Raw genomic sequence first — 20982 nt, forward strand, 5'->3', positions numbered from 1 at the left:
TGTGTCCAGTATTGGTCACCGTACCAAGAAGGACATGGCGATGCTTGAGAGGGTCCAGAGAAGAGCAACGAAAATGATAAAAGGTATGGAAAACCTTTCATACGCAGACAGGTTAGAAAGGCTGGGACTCTTCTCCCTGGAAAAGCGGAGACTCAGAGGAGACATGATAGTGACTTTCAAGATAATGAAAGGCATCGAGAAGGTAGATAGGGACAGATTCTTCAGACTATTGGGGACAACAAGTACAAGGGGGCACTCGGAGAAGCTGAAAGGGGACAGGTTTAGAACCAATGCTAGGAAGTTATTTTTCACTCAGAGGGTGGTGGACACCTGGAGCGCGCTTCCGGAGGTTGTGATAGGACAGAGTACACTACGGGGTTTTAAAGAAGGATTGGATAAATTCCTGAAAGATAGGGGGATTGAGGGATACAGATAGAGGTAGAGATGGGATATAGAAAGAGTATAGATAGAGACCAAGGGGGATTTACGGGTTCAGACAAAGATCACCGTACAGGTCATGGGTCTGATGGGCCGCTGCGGGTGCAGACTGCTGGGCGCAATGGACCTCTGGTCTGACCCAGCAGAGGCATCTTATGTTCTTATGTTGAAGAGCATGGGTCCAAGCACCGAGCCCTGCAGCACCCCACTGGTGACGCTCTTCCAGTCTGAGTATTGTCCATTTATCTCCACTCTATTTCCTATGCTCGAGCCAGTTTTTAATCCACGTGTGTATTTCACCCTCTATTTCATGTATTTTTCCGAAGTAGTGGTTCATGTGGAATCTTGTCAAACGCCTTCTGAAAATCCAGATATACAATGTCGACCAGGTCACCCTTGTCAATCCGCCTGTTTACTCCCTCAAAGAAGTGCAGCAAGTTCGTCAAGCAAGATCTTCCTTGCTGAAGCCATGCTGGCTTGGCCTCATCAGATCGTGTCTGTCAAGGTGATCAATGATGCGGTCTTATCAGCGACTCTACCATCTTTCCCGGTACCGAGGTCAGACTCACCGGTCTGTAGTTTCCCGGATCTCCCCTCGAACCTTTCTTGAAGATCGGCGTAACATTCGCCACCTTCCAGTCTTCCGGAATCTTTCCTGATTTGAGCAGCAGATTGGCTATTAGTTGAAGCAGTTAAGCTATGGTCCCTTTCAGTTCCTTGATGACCTTTAGATGGATGCCATCCAGTCCTGGGGATTTATCGCTCTTAAGCCTATCAATCTGCTTACACATCTCCTCTAGACTGACCGTCAATCCTATTAGCTTTCCTTCTGAAGATTGAAGGGAGATTGACAGAATGGACCAGGGGAGGGATATTGACAGAATGGACCAGGGGAGGGAGAGATGGAGGTGAGCTATTAGAAAACTCAAGGCTAATCTTGCAAACCTTGTCATGGAAGTACTCGGCTAGGCTGATCTTAGCAAAAAGTAAATTCGACCATGTTTCTCCGCTTTTGTTAAAACTTCACTGGCTCCCAATTATTTCTACAGTATTTCAGATGTGCTTGTTTTACATTTAAGATCTTGTATGGCATCTTGACGGACACGGGCTGATGAAGACAAGTCAGCACGGTTTCAGCAAAGGCAGATCTTGTTTAACAAACCTGCTGCACTTCTTCAAGGGAGTAAACAGGCAGATAGACAAGGGAGACCTGGTTGACATTGTATATCTTGACTTTCAGAAGGCGTTCGACAAGGTTCCACATGAACAACTATTTTGGAAAATTGCGAACCATGGAATCAAGGGTGGAATACTCACGTGGATTAAAAACTGGCTGAAGCATAGGAAACAGAGAGTGGGGGGTTAAATGGACAATACTCGGACTGGAAGAGCATCACCAGCAGGGTGCCGCAGGGCTCGGTGCTTTGACCCATGCTCTTCAACATCTTTATAAATGATCTGGACATAGGTACAACGAGCGAGGTGATAAAATTTGCGGACGATACGAAGTTATTTAGAGTAGTGAAGATGCAGGGGGATTGCGAAGATCTACAACATGACATAATCAGGCTCAAGGAATGGGCATCGACATGGCAGATGAGGTTCAAAGTGGACAAGTGTAAAGTGATGCATGTCAGTAGCAAAAGTCTCATGCACACAATATTCCAGGTGGGGCCTCACCATGGATCTATACAATGGCATAATGCCAACCACGGAAGTCTCGGAGCGCCGCGAGGCCCCAGCGGCGCTTCTCCCTCTCCGTATGGGCATCTCAAAGGTAGGAAATTGTACTCAATTCCGGAAATAATATCCACTTCAAGAGGGCTATCACGAGCAAACACACAGCCTGCCTATGCCGTCGCCATCTTGGATCAAAGAGCTCCCAATTATAACTATATTTTCACTGCTTATTTTAACCATTTCCTCAAATTGATGCCTAAGTTCTATCCGGCTCTGGAGGAACAAAATCTTTCTGAATTTAAACATATCATCAGAACTCTGTCTCAACTTCGACTCTTCATGCTGCAAGCCACATACGATGCTTTTGAGCTCTTTCTGTCCCTTAGAAAGATCAAATGTCAACTAGGGAAAACTTTAGTTAACCACAGTACAATTCATATACAGACCAGAACATTACAAAACAAACAAATCAGTTTTTCAAATTGACTCGCAGGTCCTTTCTCATAAATATAAATTCACAGTAAATATATACTTTTAAATTTCAAAACAGAAACACTTAAGTTTCCCCACTTCAGGTTCTTATTCAAGATCCTGGAACTCAGATTTCTCCAATGTTCCAAAATCCTGCAGATGACTATGCCAAAATGTAAGCTGTGGCTTCCCTGGAGTTTATTAATATGTTTTTCCAGGTTTATCTGGCCATGAAAAAGGCGTCTCCTCTAGTGACCTTGCTGGTTTCGGGGAGTCCACCTTCCCAGGACACGGATGTTCAGTCCAGATTCCCCGAGTTGTCCAGGGATAATTCGCTGGCTGACGACATTGATGACCAGGACAACATGATGATGCCCTTGCTTACGCAGACAGGCACAACCACTGTGGGGGGATGTTGCAACACTCTTAGATCTCCAGGATCTTGGAGAAGACCCCATTGTGTGGAGATTCTTTGGTCGGGCTTATTTTCAAATCCCTCTAGGAGTTGAAGTTGGAGGTCGGTCAGCTGGTGGCAGCGGAATGCTCTCTTATAAGAACATAAGAAGTTGCCTCCGCTGAGGCAGACCCTAGGTCCATCCTGCTCAGCGGTCCGCTCCCGCGGCGGCCCATCAGGCCCATTTCCTGAGCAATGGTCTATACCTATCTATACCCCTCAATCCCTTTTTCTTCTAGGAATCTATCCAAACCTTCTTTGAAACCATTTAATGTTTTCTTGTCTACAACAGCCTCTGGAAGCGCGTTCCATGTATCCACCACCCTCTGAGTGAAAAAGAACTTCCTAGCGTTTGTTCTAAACCTGTCCCCTTTCAATTTCTCCGAGTGCCCCCTTGTACTTGTGGCGCCCCTTAATTTGAAAAATCTGTCCCTGTCTACTTTTTCTATGCCCTTCAGGATCTTGAAGGTTTCTATCATGTCTCCTCTAAGTCTTCGCTTCTCCAGGGAGAAAAGTCCCAACTGCTTCAATCTTTCGGTATATGGAAGTTTATCAGTCTAGTTGCTCTTCTTTGTAGCACGAAGCCACAGTTCTCATCCTTTCAGATCATCTGGACATTGCCAAGATGTTCATGGTTCACTGGGAGTTTGGTCACTTATCCTGAAGTTATCCAGTTTCTTAGGGGTGCTTTGAGACTTTGGCCCCCACTGCATCTACCCTGTCCAACTTGACATCTTAATCTTGTTCTCTAATTGCTGGCTCATCCGTCCTATGAGCCTCTGTAGCAGGCTTCCTTAATGGATATCACTGTCAAGACAGTTTTCCTGGTGGTAATAACTTCAGCCCACAGGGCTTCCAAGTTTCAGGCTTTATCCTGCAAAGATCCTTTTCTTAGGTTTAAGGATTCCAGCATGTTCTGCGCACTGTTCTGCGCACTGTACCAAAGGTGGTCTCTAGTTTCCACATCAACCAGTAGGTCTGACTACCTACTTTTATTTCCTCCGGTTTGAGAAAGTAGGACTGAGTGTTATGGTCACTAGATGTGTGCAGGCCTTTGTTGTGGTACTTGGAGATCACAAACAAGTTTCGGGTTCCGACCACCTGTTCATACTGGTGGGTCCTATCCGTAAGGGCAGGCTGACTTCGAAAGCCACCATTTCGAGATGGATCCATATAGAAACATAGAGTAGGACAGCAGAAAAGGGCCGTCGGCCCAACAAGTCTGCCCACTCGAATAACCCACCCCCTAAGCACTTCCTCGAAGTGAACCCACATGTTTATCCCATTTATTCTTAAAATCGAGCACATTGTTGGCCTCTACTACCTAAAGTGGAAGATCATTCCAACGATCAACCACCATTTCGGTGAATAAATACTTCCTAGTGTCACCATGAAATCTCCCACCCCTGATTTTTAGTGGATGCCCTCTTGTCGCCGTAGGTCATGTAAGGAAAAAGATGTCTTCTTCCACCTCCATACGGCCAGTAACATATTTGAACGTCTCTATCATGTCTCCCCTCTCTCTGCATTCCTAGAGAGAGTATAGCTGCAACTTACCTAGATGTTCTTCATATGGGACATCCTTGAGTCCTGAGACCATTCTAGTGGCCAGTCTCTGAACCGACTCTATTCTCAGCACATCCTTTTTATAATGTGGCCTCCAAAATTGAACACAGTATTCCAGATGTGATCTCACCATGGACCTGTAAAGCGGCATTACCACTTTGGGCTTTCGGCAGACGAAACTTCTCCGGATGCAACCCAGCATTTGTCTAGCCTTGGATGAAGCTTTCTTCACTTGATTTGCAGTCTTCATATCTTCACTAATGATTACTACCAGGTCCCGTTCTGTAACAGTTCTAGTTAAGGTCTCACTGTTCAGAGTGTAGGTTCTGCAAGGGTTTCCGCTACCAAGGTGCATAACTTTACACTTCTTGGCATTAAAGCTCAGCTGCCAAATAGTAGACCATTGCTCCAGTAAAAGTAGGTCCTGTGTCATAGTGTCAGGTACGGTACCTCCGCCCACTACATTGCATAATTTAGCGTCATCGGCAAATAATGCGATTTTACCCTGAAGTCCCTGGGGCAGATCCCATATGAAGATATTAAATAGGATTGGACCCAGGACTGAGCCCTGTGGTACTCCACTGAACACCTCCGACGTTTCAGAGGGAGTACCGTTTACCACCACCCTTTGAAGTCTGCCACTGAGCCGGTCTTTAACCCATGCAGTTAATGTTTCTCCTAGTCCCAGCGAGCTCATCTTGTTCAATAATCTACTGTGTGGGACACTATCAAAAGCCTTACTGAAGTCCAGATACACTACATCCAGGGACTTTCCCTTGTCTAGTTTTTTTGTTACCCAGTCAAAGAAGCTGATTAGATTGGATTGGCAGGACCTTCGCTTTGTAAATCCATGCTGGTGGGGATCCCTCAGCCTCTTATCATCCAGAACCATATCTAATTTGTGTTTAATCGACGTTTCCATAAGTTTACACACTATTGATGGAAGACTTACTGGCCTGTAATTTGCAGTCTCTGACCTGCATCCCTTTTTGTGAAGCGGAATGACGTTAGCTGTTTTCCAGTCTAATGGGACTTTTCCCGTGCTCAGGGAAAGATTGAAGAGCACGGCTAACGGTTCTGCCAGGACATTTCTCAATTCCCTAAGCACTCTGGGGTGCAATTTATCTGGTCCCATGGCTTTTTTCACTTTGAACCTTGATAATTCTTGGTAGATGCTGCTGGTAGTAAATTCAGAATTCCTGAATGGGTCTTCTGAGCTCCCTTGTTTGCAGCTGTGGACTGGATCCTGGTGCCTCACAGGTAAAGACTGAGCAGAAGTATTTGTTTAGTAGTTTGGCTTTATCGGAGTCCAGTTCTGCATAGGTACCGTCGGGTTTCCTTAGGCGCACTATCCCATCTGTATTCCTCGAGGGCAGATGCAAGGAGGCAGGCCGAGCTCCAGGATGTGAATGCGTGGCTGAGAAAATGGTGCGAAGATGAGGGCTTCCACTTTGTGAGGAACTGGTCGTCCTTCTGGGGAAAGAGCAAGCTCTACAGGCGGGACAGCCTGCACCTGAGCACGGCGGGTACAAGAATACTGGCAGCCAACATGAAGAAGGAGATCGAGAGGGCTTTAAACTAAGGAGAGGGGGAAAGCCGACAGCAGACCTGATGACGCTTCGGACAACGGTATCCAGAAAGGATGCTGAGCGGGATGACTACAGGGAGGAGGACGGGGAACTGATGGAGCTCGAGATCAGACAGCGAGGGAAGCACCAGGTAACAGCAACTTGCTGTGAGGGACTTAAGCGGCAGGGGGATCCAGGGGATTCAGGGGGGCGGGGTGGAACCAGAGTGCAAGCAGAAGACAATAAGGAGGAGCTACAAGACAAGAGGGATCAAACCAAGGCCCAGGGGACAATAGCATGGGAGGGGGCTGGCAGGGCAGGAAATTTCCGAGGAAAAGCGGAGAAGGGGGGTGGAGGGGACACGAGGAGGCAGAAATTTGCGAGGGTAAAGGATGAGGGTAAACCAGAGGCACAGTTAACGGGCTCGTACTAGAAGTATTTCTTCTTCTTCTGCAGAGTCATCAGCAATCTCATTGGAGGAGATTTGCTGGGCTGCTACCTGGTCCTTCTCGCATACTTTTTCCAAGTTTTACAGGATCGATGAGGCGGCTAAGCAGGATGCTGCTTTTGATTCTTCTGTTTTGGCTGCAGCTTCATCAGTCCGTCCCTGACTCTATGGGACTGCTCTGTTACGTCCCATGTGTCCAGGAATAGAGTGGGATTGTACAAGAACAAAAGATTAGGTTCTTACCTTTGCTCATCTTCTTTCTTGTAAATCCACACTCTATTCCTGGAACCCGCCATGGGAGTTGTTGATTCACCGATTGTCTGCCTTAATAAGTACTGGTAAGCTGAACTTATGGTTTTTTGACCAGTCTTTGTAAGAGTACAATCTGAATATGTTATTCATTTTGCCTTTGGAGTCCCTAGCTGTAGAACCCCCTCTGTTACTGTCTCCTTATAGCACAGTTTTTTTTTTCAGGTTTATACTGTTTAATGACTTGTTTCAATTGTTTATGATTGTTAAGACTTTTCATGTTATGAGCAGATTAGATTTATTTGTCGGGGAGTTTCCCCATGCCCCTCCCTTTTGTCTATGTCCTCTACAGGTGTCACTGTCTGGAACTGGAGTCCTGAGGGTAGTGGTAAAGTAAGAGGGGAGGGTCTAAAAAAATTATGTAAATGAGGCTTTCTTCAAGCAGTCTCGCAACATGGTATGGATAACCCACTTGTCTAGGAATAGAGCGTGGATTTACAAGAAAGATTAGCAAAGGTAAGAACCTTTCGGAGCCATCTGTATCCAGAATATCTGCTTTTCTGTGTTTTGCAGATCACAGGAGTATCGGTTCTGAGAGCAGGAGAGACAATGGAACCAGCATTGCGAGCTGTATGTAAAGATGTCCGGATTGGCACAATCCTTATTCAGACCAACCCATACACAGGTGAACCTGAGGTATGAGACAGTGAGATCAGGCAGCATAGCTGATACAGGAGATAATTCTACTTGTCACATCTGATGATAGCAAAACTAACTCCACTAAGCAAAAAGCTGCACACGATAACTAAATAGAAACCATAAACAGCAGCAAAAAAAGGTCTGATGGACCTTCAAAGTAACTAACTTCTGTCTCAAGCACTGGACTACCAATCATATGCCATATAAATAATATAATTGAAAAAAGGAGGGAGTCTCAGTGTGAAGGTCCAGCAAAAGGAGAAAAACATCTCCAGCACTCACATGCTAAGGTGAAGGTCTAATAACCACCACTTGCACACCATCATCGAATTCCTCCTGTGTGCACCCACCAACCAAATCAAAAAATAAGGTGAAATTCAACAGTGATAATAATAAAGCACATATTCACAGTGCTGAAACAGAGAAAAATACTTTGAAGGTCCCTCCAGCTGACTCCCAGAATCAAAAAGGAAAACTTAGCTTGCAGGCATGTTCCGTAGATGAAAAACAAAGGCAAAGAGACACTGTAAACTGCCAAGTCAGATGAAATTCAGAAATAGGTTCAACCAGCCTGGTTTCGGGGACTCTAGGTCCCTTGCTCAGGAACCTGTAACTTTAGACGGACAGCACTTATTCAGCCATGAGAGGCAAATAAAGCAAACAAGCCAGCCTAGAGAGAGGGAGGAACCAACCAACAGAGCAGCAAGCTAACAGAGCTTAAAAGCTGAGCAGGGAGCATGAGTCATGAGCAACAACCAATCAAATGAGAGCCCAAATTACACTATGGTATTCCACTCCATAGATTCATTCAGGCCATGCGGGTAAACAGTATCAAGTTCAAAAATCCAAAACTGTTCCCGAAGTTGAATACAGGCAAACTTTTCACCTCTGAACTCATCAGGGATTTGTTCGATAATATAAGCAAAAATAAAACAAATAGAAAATGTTTTCTACCTTTGATGTCTAATTTCTGCTTTCCTCATCTTCTCATCATTCTCTTCCTTCCATCTCTCTGCCTCTTCCATATGGCATCTATTCTCTTTCTATGCCTCTTCCAGAAATTGTCTGCCTCTCCTTTCCATCTCTCCCTCCCTCCCCCCATTGGTGTGGCAACCATCTTCTTCCCTTCCCTCCTCCAATGGTCTGGCATCTCTCTCCTCTCCTCACCTTCCTTTCCCTCTCCCACACCCCCATGGTCTAGCATTTCACTCTCTCCTTACCCTCCCCCCCCACTTCCGTCAGCATCTGCCCCCTTTTTTTCCCTCCAACCCAATTCCCTCCAGTATCCTTCCCCCTTATGTCTCGCTCCTCTTTCCCTGCACACCAATTCCATCAGCATCTGCCCCTTATGTCTCTCTCCCCTTTCCCTTCCCCCCACTTCCATCAGCATCTGCCCCCTTATTTCTCCCTCCACCACCCTTCCATACCATGCTGCCCCCTTTCTCTCCATCAACCACACTTCCTTGTTCCTTTCTCTCTCCCTCCAAACAAATGCAGAACAGCTGGCGGCAATGGCAACACCCCCCCCCCCCCCCAACATCAACGGCAATGCAGCTGGTTACTGCCGGAAGGTTTCGCGATGACTGTGTCTGCTGGCTCTGCTCCGTAAGAAGTTAGTGACGTTGGAGGGGGTGGATGGCAGAAGCAGTTATTGCAGGACCTTCCTGCAGCAGCTGGCTGCATTGCTATTGATGTTGGGGGGGAGGGGTGTTCCACCATTGCTGTTGATGCTGGGGGGGGGGCTGCTGTTGCCATTTGGGGAAAAAAAAAATTGGCAAAGTGAATCGCTCATCTGTTTGTCCTCCTTCAGTGGGCCCTCCTGATGATTTTGGGCCTTAGGCACGTGCCTACTGGGCCTACCCATTAATCCGGCCCTGTGCTCAAGTGGGGGAACTCACAGTGGTAGAGGAATGGCTTTTTTAGTAGATATTTCTTATCATCAGTGTTTACATACCCTTCCTATGTTCTCTTTAACAATTTGCTACACCTCCTTTCTCCCTCTCTCTGTATCCTCTTCATTTTTTTCTGCTTATCTTCTCCCATCCTTTGTGTCTCACCAGCTGCACTACCTGAGGCTACCAAAGGACATTAGTGAAGATCATGTTATCTTAATGGATTGCACAGTTTCTACAGGTGCAGCTGCAATGATGGCCGTGAGAGTGTTGCTGGTAGGCAAAAACAGTTGTTGAGATATCTGAAAGAAGTTTTTTGAAAAATGCGATCATTTCTTTTCCCCCTCTGTTAATAAAGCACAGTTCTGTATGCATGTATTTTGGTATTAGAGTAGCAGAAGAAGCCACAGGGCAGGAATGAGGTGAATTGGCAGAGATGAACTTGTGGTTCTCATTAGTAGAGTATCAAAAATGCTGCTTAGCATGACTGATGTGCATTGGCAGTGCTATATACAGTGTACCTTGGCTTGCGAGCATAATTCGTTCCAGAAGCATACTCGTAACCCAAAGCGCTCGTATATCAAAGCATATTTCCCCATAGGAAATAATGGAAACTTGGACGATTCGTTCCGCAGTAAAAGGTTGCATATTGGGAAAAATAATCCAAATTATAACTACATGATATGAAGGAGTTACCACCAAGGAAAAGGTATTTAGGTATCATTGTAAACTATCAGTGAAATCTTCTATTCAGTGTATGGCGGTAATCAAAAAAGCAAACAGTGTTGGGAATTATTAGGAAAGGAATAGAGATTAGAACAAAGAATATTATAATACCTCTGCTTTGTTCCATAATGGGAGCATATTTTGTGCAATTCTGGTCACTGCATCTGAAAAAGATATAATGGAAGTGGAAAAGGTAGAAGGGCAACCAGAATGATTAAGGGAATGGAATGACTGTCATATGAGGAAAGCCTGAAGAGGTTAGGGCTCTTTAGCTTGGAGAAGAGATGGCTTTGGGGAGATGATAGGGGTCTATAAAACCCTGAATAGAATGAAAAGGAGAAACGCAAATCAGTTGTTTACTGTTTAAAAAAATTCAAAGACAAGAAAATATTCTATGAAGTTACAGAATAATACTGTAGTGGTAAAAGCAGTTAATTTAGCTGGGTTTAAAAAAGAATTGGACTGGCCACTGTTGGAAGCAGGATACTGGGTTTGACCCAATAGGGCAGGGGTGCCCAACGTGTCGATCACGATCGACAGGTCGTTCGCTCAGGCGACCCCAGTCGATCGCACAGCAGGTTCCCTTCTTCCCTTCTCTTTTTTTCCCCCTCCTGACTGGCCCGCCTCTTAAAGAACGCTGGTCAATCAGAGTGCTGGAAGGGCGGGGTGTAGGTCGGTGGGGGACAGAGCTCAGCGCATCACAAGAAATAGAAGCGCCTGTAATGATTGAGGTAAGAGCGAGGCCTAATGCTGCCCGATAAACAATTTAAAAAACCCCAAAATCGGCCTCCCAATCAGTGGCGTACCGAGGTGGGGCGGTCCGCCCCCGCCCCGGGTGCACGGCTTGGAAGGATGCACAGCCGTCCGGGTCCTCCTGCCCTTACTTTCCACCGGTCTGCGCACGGGGCTCGCACCCGCCGCCCAAATGGTGCTGTTGGTTATCGCGAGACTCGCGGGAGTTAACGGCACCATTCGAGCGTCGGCGCAGGACCAGGCAGGCGCAAGCCCCGAGCGCGGACCGGGGGAAAAGAAAGGCAGGATGACCCGGACCTGGCCGGCTGTGCACCCCTCCAAGCCGTGCACCCGGGCGGATCGTCCCCCTTCTAAATTCATTGTACTTGTCTTTTATTCAGTTCCACTAATGAGCATTGTGACAGGCAGTTCTTATGGGGCAGTTCTTGGAAGTATTTCTTTGTTTTTCTGTGCCTAAGTATTCTATTAATTTAACTTCCTTATTCCTGTGGGGATCTCCAAAGGGGACGAATGGGAGACGGCCGGTGGCAGGTAGTACTTTAGCAATTCTTACAGGTTGCCATAGGCCTCAGGAGCTGTCTTCCCTCTGCCGTGGTCCTGCCCCTCCTCTAAGTCAGAGACAGGCGTGGGGCAGAGGGAAGACAGCTCCTGAGGCCTATGGCAACCTGCAAGGATCGCTAAAGTACCAGCGATCCTCTCTGCAGACTGCTCCCTGCTGGAATTAGGTAAATGGATGTGGGGAGGGTAGGCCTTCGGGGGGGGGGGGGGGAGTGCAGTCCTTCAAGGGGTAGTGCAGGCCTTCAGGGGGGGAGTCAACCTTTGAGGGGGAATGTGCAGACCTTCAGGGGGGGTCAGGCCTTCGGGGGAGGGGGGCTGTATAATAAAAAAATATTTGAACATAAATACAAAGTACACTCGGTGTGTGTGTATATATATATATGTGTGTATATATATATATATATATATGTTTAGCATTTTTATTGTTGGTAGATCATTTTGACTTGGTCATTTTAAAAGTAGCTCGCAAGCCCAAAAAGTGTGGGCACCCTTGCAATAGGGCAACTCTTATTTTCTTATGTATTAAGAATCAATGGCAGCACTATATGTTTGTTTCTTGGTATTAGAATAGCTGGAGTGCTGCAGGGCAGAAGTGAAGTGCATTGGCACTGCTGTATGTGTGACTCATTCCTGGAATAGCAGGGGGTGCTGCAGAGCAGGAGTGAAGTGCTTTAGCAGAGTTATACATGTCACCTGGTAATGAAAGCACTTCTCCTTTCTTCTTTAGGATCATGATGTCCCTGAGGATAAAATCTTCCTGCTGTGTCTCCTCATGGCTGAGATGGGTGTACACTCTGTGGCTTATGCTTTTCCACAAGTGAAAATAATCACAACTGCAGTGGATAAGAAGGTGAATGACCTCTTCCATATCATCCCTGGCATAGGTAAGTGATATTCTCTGTTAATGTCCATGCTGTAGAGCAGGGGTGCCCAAAAGGTCGATCGCGATCGACCAGTTGATCGCAAAGGTAATGTGAGTCGATCGTGGAGCCCATCTCGAGCTCCGCGATAGACTCGCGTTACCTTTGCATTCTGTCTGCTCCCCAACGCCACAACAGGCCAGCAGCAACTACAGAAGTGCCGGGCAAGCCAGCCACCCCCCCCCTCCCCCGGGGTGCATGTGGAGCCGTTCGCGACAGACCACGGGAAAGAGACCCCACCCGGAGCCCAGCCTACCACATTTCTCTAGCAGCCGCTGCCGACTCTAAGGTTCTGTTGAGGAGCCGGGCTGGGAAGAAAGGTTTTGCAGGAGGAAGAGCGCCCCAGCCCCACACCTGGCGGTGGAAGAGATGAAGGTCAGAGCAGCATGTAGAGGAGGAAGCAAATGCAAGTAGCCAGCCTGAGGTGCGGTGTTCTGTTTGCCTGTGCAAGGGTTGCAGGAGCAGCCGGAGTCATCCAGCTGGACTGGAAGAAAGGGACAATTCGGCATTTCCAGAGTGCAGCTGACATTTTGCATCTACTGGTGTATGCTAATATATGTTCTGCACATTCAGAAAACCAGTGCTTTGGAGTCTCTAAGACAGGTTGGGGAAGCCCTACGAAACCAATATGTCCTTCATTAGGTACCTTGAGTTTCAGGCTCTGATCCAGGAAGCATCAGACCAGGGCCTAATATTTTGCTGCTCCTACAGAGGACACCCCACCATTTCTCACTGCTGGGTTGTGAACAGCCATGGAAATGTACCAGAATACATGCTTCTGTTGGACTAGTTAGTAAATAATCTACCTTTGCTTGCTTTCTATTAGCCAATATATTTGACTCTGCCCAAAGTGAAAAACCTCCCAAGAGGGGTGAAGTAGCTTTAAGAAGAGTGGATGCCTTTGAAAAATGAATCTTTACTTTTCCTCTGGATCATCTTCCATGCAAAATTATTTTCCTTCAGCTGCACCTTTACTGCCAAAATCCAGTCTAAAATGTCAGTATTGCATGCACAGTCAGAAGAAGAAAGTGCAACCAAAGACTCATGAAATCACCAGACAACAAAGGTAGGAGAAATGATTTTATTTTAAATTTAGTGATCAAAATGTGTCCATTTTGAGAATTTATATCTGCTGTCTATATTTTGCACTATGACCCCCTTTTACTAAACTGCAGTAGCGGATTTTAGCACAGGGAGCCTATGAGCGTTGAGAGCAGCGCAAGGCATTCAACGCAGCTCCCTGCACTAAAAACTGCTATTGCGGTTTAGTAAAAAGGGAGGGGTATATTTGTCTATTTTTGTATAGTTGTTAATGAGGTGACATTGCATAGAATCATCTGCCTTGACCTCTTTGAAAACCCGCGGAATATAAATGATAATTAACATTTTCGCCAATTGGATACGATCCTGAACGAGGAGAATCTATGGGATCCCCGTCAACATGGATTTACTAAGGGGAGATCCTGCCAATCCAACCTGATCAGCTTCTTTGACTGGGTGACGAGGAAGCTGGATGTTGGGGAGTCCCTGGACATCGTATACCTGGACTTCAGTAAAGCATTCGATAGCGTACCACACCGCAGGTTGCTGAGCAAGATGAGTTCTATAGGATTGGGGGACACATTGACGAAATGGGTTGGGAACTGGCTTGGAGGTAGGCTCCAAAGGGTGGTGGTGAACGGCACCCCCTCCGAAATGACGGAGGTGATTAGTGGAGTACCACAGGGCTCAGTCTTGGGCCCAATCCTATTCAACATCTTTATAAGAGACTTGGCAGAAAGGCTTCGAGGTAAAATAACATTATTCGCCGATGACGCCAAACTGAGTAATGTAGTGGGCAAATGCACAACAGACGAAGATTCAGTGCCCGACAACATGATGCACGACCTACTCCTACTGGAGCAATGGTCTAGGACATGGCAACTCAACTTCAATGCCAAAAAATGCAAAGTTATGCACCTGGGCAGCCAGAATCCATGCAAGTCTTATACTCTTAATGGCGAGATCCTAGCAAAAACGGTAGCAGAACGAGACTTGGGGGTAATCGTCAGTGAGGACATGAAGTCTGCCAATCAAGTGGAGCAGGCTTCGTCCAAGGCAAGACAAATCATGAGCTGCATACGAAGGGGTTTCGTCAGTCGTAAGGCGGAAGTCATTATGCCATTGTATAGATCCATGGTGAGGCCCCACCTGGAATACTGTGTGCAATTCTGGAGGCCGCATTATCGCAAGGATGTGCTGAGACTGGAGTCGGTGCAAAGAATGGCCACCCGGATGGTCTCGGGACTCAAGGATCTACCATATGAAAAACAGCTTGACAAATTACAGCTATACTCGCTCGAGGAGCGCAGAGAGAGGGGGGACATGATCGAGACGTTCAAGTATCCTATGGGCCGCATCGAGGCGGAGGAAGATATCTTCTTTTTCAAGGGTCCCACGACAACAAGAGGGCATCCGTTGAAAATCAGGGGCGGGAAACTACGAGGTGACACCAGGAAATTCTTTTTCACTGAAAGAGTGGTTGATCGCTGGAATAGTCTTCCACTACAGGTGATTGAGGCCAGCAGCGTGCCTGATTTTAAGGCCAAATGGGATCGGCACATGGGATCTATTCACAGGGCAAAGGTAGGGGAGGGACATTAAGTTGGGCAGACTAGATGGGCAGTGGGCCCTTATCTGCCGTCTATTGTTTCTATGTTTCTACAGAAGCTGTCAGTCGCTGGTAGACCATCAATGAGTGAGGAAGTGTAAGTGAGCGCTGTCCAATTTTCGTTTTTGCCAAAATAACAGAAAAAGTTGAACAACGCTACTGCATTAAATTTTGTGTAAAGGTTGGCGATTCCCAAGTGGAAACAATCCAAAAGATTCAACAGGCCTTCGGGGACGAAGCAATGGGCACCACACAGATAAAGGAGTGGTACAACTGCTTCAGAGATGGCCGCACATCAGTGGAGAGTGACGTATGTTCTGGTAGGCCCTCAATAATAATAATAATAATAATTTATTTCTTATATACCGCCAAAGCCGTAGAAGTTTGAGGCGGTTTACAATAAAGAAGGGCTGGACAATCAGCGAATGGATACAATCAGAGAAAGGGTACAATCAGCAAATACAATCGGTGAATGGGAACAATCTGCAAAATAGATACAATTAATAGATGTAAGTAGGGGAGCTGGTACAATATAAGGGGTTAGGAGTAAGGTGAGCGGGAGGGAGGAGAAAGGAGATCTAGGGGGCAAGGGTAGGGTAGGGGTCTTGGGCTACAAATTGGTTAAATAGATTTGTTTTTAATAATTTTCTGCAGTTTAGGTAGGATGAGGAGCGTGAGAAAATATTGCACAGCCAGTCATTTAGATGACCTGCTTGGAAGGCTAGAGTTCTGTTCAGATGTCTTTTGTAACAGCAGGCTTTTAGAGTTGGATGGCTGGCTGAAGAGATAAGCTTTGCGAGTGGGTCTGGATGGACAATCCATGGTAAAGTGGGGGACCATGTATAGGAGGGCCAAACCATGGATGGATTTGTAGCAGAGGCAGGCAAACCTGAACAGCACTCTTGCTTCCAGGGGTAGCCAGTGGAGTTTTTGGTAGTAGGGAGTAATGTGTTCCCATTTTTTCAGCCCAAAGATCAGTTGAATTACTGAATTTTGGATGATACATAGTCTTTGAATAGTTTTTTTGAAGGAACCCAGGTAGATAATGTTGCTGTACTCGAGTAAGCTCAGGATGGAGGATTGGACCAGTAAGCGGAATGAGTGAGCATCGAAGTATTTTCTGATGGTTCTTAATTTCCATAGGGAGGAGAAGCATTTTCTGACTAGTAGGTCGGGTGTGGGTTTCAAAGGTGAGGTTGCGGTCTAGAGTCACTCCTAGAATTTTTTTGGAGTCTGTGATGGGAAGTCTTTGATTTTGTCGTTTGGACTGGTCAGGAAGAACTTGGTTTTATCTGAGTTGAGTTTCAATTTGAAGTCTGACATCCATAATTCGATTTGCTTGAGGATGGAACTGTGTTCACAGAAGAAAATCCTGGAGAAGGACCGAGATTGTCTGGCAAAGTTACACGAGAAAATGGAGTAGATTCTGCGCCGTTCACGGAGGAGGGTGTTTATGAGCAACTTGAAAAACTAAAGGTGGACAAAACGATGGGACCAGACGGGATCCATCCCAGGATACTAAGGGAGCTCAGAGAGGTTCTGGCGAGTCCTATTAAAGACTTGTTCAACAAATCTCTGGAGACGGGAGTGATTCCTGGGGATTGGAGGAGAGCGGATGTGGTCCCTATTCATAAAAGTGGTCACAGGGATAAAGCAGGAAACTACAGGCCGGTGAGCCTCACTTCCATTGTTGGAAAAATAATGGAAGTGTTGCTGAAAGAAAGGATAGTGTACTTCCTTGAATCTAATGGGTTACAGGATCCGAGGCAACATGGCTTTACAAAAGGTAAATCGTGCCAAACGAACCTGATTGAATTTTTTGATTGGGTGACCAGAGAGCTGGATCGAGGACATATGCTAGATGTAATTTACTTGGATTTCAGCAAAGCCTTTGATACAGTTCCTCATAGGAGGCTGTTGAACAAACTTGAAGGGCTGAAGTTAGGACCCAAAGTGGTGAACTGGGTCAGAAACTGGCTGTCGGACAGACGCCAGAGGGTGGTGGTTAATGGAAGTCGCTCGAAGGAAGGAAAGGTGACTAGTGGAGTCCCTCAGGGTTCGGTGCTGGGGCCAATCCTGTTCAATATGTTTGTGAGTGACATTGCTGAAGGGTTAGAAGGAAAAGTGTGTCTTTTTGCAGATGATACCAAGATTTGTAACAGAGTAGACACCGAAGAGGGAGTGGAAAATATGAAAAAGGATCTGCAAAAGTTAGAGGAATGGTCTAATGCCTGGCAACTAAAATTCAATGCAAAGAAATGCAAAGTAATGCATTTGGGGATTAATAATCGGAAGGAACCATATATGCTAGGAGAAGAGAAGCTGATATGCACGGACGGGGAGAGGGACCTTAGGGTGATAGTGTCCGAAGATCTAAAGGCGAAAAAACAGTGTGACAAGGCAGTGGCTGCTGCCAGAAGGATTCTGGACTGTATAAAGAGATGGAAGTGATAGGCATGCAAATTTGCTTCATGCATATTCATTAGGGCTAGCCTGAAAACCCAATTGGCCTGGTGTTCCTCCAGGACAGGGTTGGGAACCACTGCCCTAGAGGAAAGGAGAGACAGGGGAGATATGATTCAGACGTTCAAATACTTGAAGGGTATTAACGTAGAACAAAATCTTTTCCAGAGAAAGGAAAATGGTAAAACCAGAGGACATAATTTGAGGTTGAGGGGTGGTAGATTCAGGGGCAATGTTAGGAAATTCTACTTTACGGAGAGGGTAGTGGATGCCTGGAATGCGCTCCCGAGAGAGGTGATGGAGAGTAAAACTGTGACTGAGTTCAAAGAAACGTGGGATGAACACAGAAGATTTAGAATCAGAAAATAATATTAAATATTGAACTAGGCCAGTTACTGGGCAGACTTGCACGGTCTGTGTCTGTGTATGGCCGTTTGGTGGAGGATGGGCAGGGGAGGGCTTCAATGGCTGGGAGGGTGTAGATGGGCTGGAATAAGTCTTAACAGAGATTTCGGTAGTTGGAACCCAAGCACAGTACCGGGTAAAGCTTTGGATTCTTGCCCAGAAATAGCTAAGAAGAAAAAATAAAAAAATAAAAAAAATTTAAACTGAATCAGGTTGGGCAGACTGGATGGACCATTCGGGTCTTTATCTGCCGTCATCTACTATGTTACTATGGATGCCAGATGACTTTTCGTCTCGGGAGTTAACGCTGGTTAGGGTAAAGATTATGGAAATGTCGGCGTAAATGTAAAATTTAATTTTCAGGTCTTGCAAAAGGTTCCCTAGTGCAGCCAGGTAGATGTTAAAGAGAGTGGGGGAGAGGGGAGAGCCCTGCAGGACCCCACATGTGTTTACCCAGCTGGAGGAATGTGTGTTGTCGCTGTAAACTTGGTATGACCTTTTTGTAAGGAACCCCTGGAACCATTTTAGAACATTGCCTGAGAGACCGATTGACACTAAGCAGTCTAAGAGGATGGAATGGTCGACTAAGTCAAAGGCACTACTTAAGTCGAACTGAAGGACTAGCGCACTTGTGCCCTGGCTGAACAGGGAGTGGAGGGAATCTAGTAGGGAGGCAATAATGGTTTCAGTGCTGTGACCGGGTCGGAATCCTGACTGGTTGTCGTTTAGAATGTTGAATTTGTCCAGATAGTTTACTAGGTCTTGATTGACCAGACCTTCCATTAGTTTTGTGAAGAAGGGGATGTTCGCTATGGGTCTGTTAGGTTAATGGGTTCCTTGGGGGTTTTTACAATCGGGGTAATTAGGATTTGTCCTAGGTCCTCAGGGAAAGTTCCCAATAGTAAAAGGGAAGAGAGCCATGTGTGTAACTTGGCTTTGAAGGTGACCGGAGCAACTTTCATTACGTTGGGTGGGCACTTGTCTAGTTTGCAGTGGGACTTGGCGTATTTTGAGTAGAGTGTAGAGAATTGTTGCCAGGTTGGGATTGTAAAGTTGTTCCAGAGAAGGTCTGCTCTAGGTTCGTCAGAAGGCTGAGCAACTGGGTAGTTCAGATGGCTGGCAGTGGCGCCCGAAAGGGAGGATCTCAAATTGGAGATTTTTCTGTTGAAGAACTCAGCTAGGGCTTTGGCTCCAGTGGTGTGGTTCATCACGAGTACGCACCACATTGCACAACCATCACCAAGGGGTACTACCAAGAGATTTTGCATCGCCTTCATAACGCTGTGAGACGCAAACAGCCGGATTTGTGGGCAGCAGGCAATTAGCAGCTCCATCACAATAACTCACCTGCCCAATCTTCACTTTTGATACGGAGTTTCCTGGCCAAACACAACACACCCATGATTCCTCAGGCTACCTACTCTCACAACATGGCTCCGTGTAACTTCTAGCTTTCCCCAAGCTGAAAAGGACCAGATTTCAGTCAAGAGAAGACATCATGCAGAATGTGGCCGGACCAGTTGCGAGCAATCTCAAGAGGCATTCCAGCGCTGCTTCCGACAGTGGCTGAATCATTGGAAGAAGTGTATGGCAACCCAAAGGGACTACTTTGAAGGAGATTAGTATAAGATTGTTGTATCTGAATACGAATATTTTTTATGAATAAAGGTCTGATACTTTTTGAACAGCCCTCGTAATGTTCACTTGCCCAGAGAAATGTCCTCTTTTCTTCTCTCCTCTCCTCTCAGAAGAGACAGCTGAGGGGAGATGAATTCTAGACAAACTTTCATTATTTCTTCATGATTGCATAGTCTTTCTAGAGCTTCGAGATAATGCCAGATGAAAACATGATAAACACTGAAGTGTAATAACCTTTCTCCCTCACTTTACAGGTAACTTTGGGGATCGCTACTTTGGGACGGATATACCTGCAGACTGGAGTGATGAGGAGAATGTCTGTATCTGAGGAGCCTTCTCCCAGAATTCAGAAGTGGCACATTCCACAGTTTGTGCAGACACATTCAGAGTAGTCCTTTTGTAGCCAGAAATAAATGAAAAATGTGTGTGTGAAGAGCTGTTGAAGAATTTAAACAGGATGATGATTGATGCAAAGATGCTACAATTAGAAACATTACAAATCTTAATTTACTTAAACTTCTTATCTAGTTACACAAGTATTTTTAAATAATAAAAAAAAACGGTTCATGTTGAAGGAGTCGTGTTTTCTTCCTTATAAACGATTATGTACTATTTTGCTGTACTATGTTGACAGGTTTGGGTAGTAGGAGACATGGGGAAGGGGGTTAGGTAATAGCAAGGGAGATGAAGTGGGCATGTCTGTAAGGGTAGTAAGAGTGGGGGGTAACAGGACTGAAAGAACAGTGAGAGTGCAGATAGCAAAAGGGGTGAATGTGAGGAAACTATAAGATGAGCTATAGGTGGGGGACAGAAAGATGGACCTGGGTGTGGTTGAGTTTTATATTGACTCATATAAAGCCTTCTAAGGGTTAGAGTCTTTTGCAAGCAAGTCTTTGGCCAGTAAGTGTAACTGATGCTATGCCACACAGGATGTAGCAGACCACACAAGATCCATCACCATAGAAACAACAGGTTGAATCTTCTTACTGTTTCTCTGAGAGTCCTTTGTCACACCCATGACTGGACAGTGTCTTAGGTTTTTAGTTTTATTAGGACAGGCACCTTTTACCAGAGAGGCCAATATTTCACATGACAAATATACAGAGCATTTACCTTGATAAACAGAGCATGTCAAGGTGTCTCCCCTGTTTGTTGTTTATCTATATTTCATTCTGCCTGCCCTACAAGGGGCAACTTCAAACTTTTTATATTGAATCTTAATTGTCAAGCACTCACGCAAGCTGTCTTAAATTTCTTTTCCATTTCAATACTCAGTAGAAGTATCATTAAACTAAACCTTAAGTTTGTATACCGCATCATCTCCACAATTGTAGATCTCGGCACGGTTTACAGGAAATGGTATAGAGAAGGAACTTCAATGAGGGTTACAGGACAGTATAGAGA

General features: G+C 45.8%; 1 protein-coding gene across 8 annotated transcripts in view; it reads left to right on the forward strand.

The window, feature by feature from the left end:
• UCKL1 (uridine-cytidine kinase 1 like 1) overlaps positions 1–20152 on the forward strand; it is an 84865-nt gene extending 64713 nt beyond the window's left edge. For all 8 annotated transcript variants that reach the window (XM_033962826.1, XM_033962819.1, XM_033962825.1 and 5 more), the window contains 4 exons: positions 7448–7570; positions 9634–9741; positions 12230–12386; positions 19833–20152. In XM_033962826.1, the coding sequence (XP_033818717.1) occupies positions 7448–7570; positions 9634–9741; positions 12230–12386; positions 19833–19906 (462 nt within the window). In that variant the 3' untranslated portion in view covers positions 19907–20152. The remainder of the gene's footprint in view (positions 1–7447; positions 7571–9633; positions 9742–12229; positions 12387–19832) is intronic.
• The last annotated feature ends 830 nt before the right edge of the window (positions 20153–20982 follow it).

This window comes from Geotrypetes seraphini, chromosome 11 (assembly GCF_902459505.1).
Source record: "Geotrypetes seraphini chromosome 11, aGeoSer1.1, whole genome shotgun sequence".
Classification (NCBI taxonomy): domain Eukaryota; kingdom Metazoa; phylum Chordata; class Amphibia; order Gymnophiona; family Dermophiidae; genus Geotrypetes; species Geotrypetes seraphini.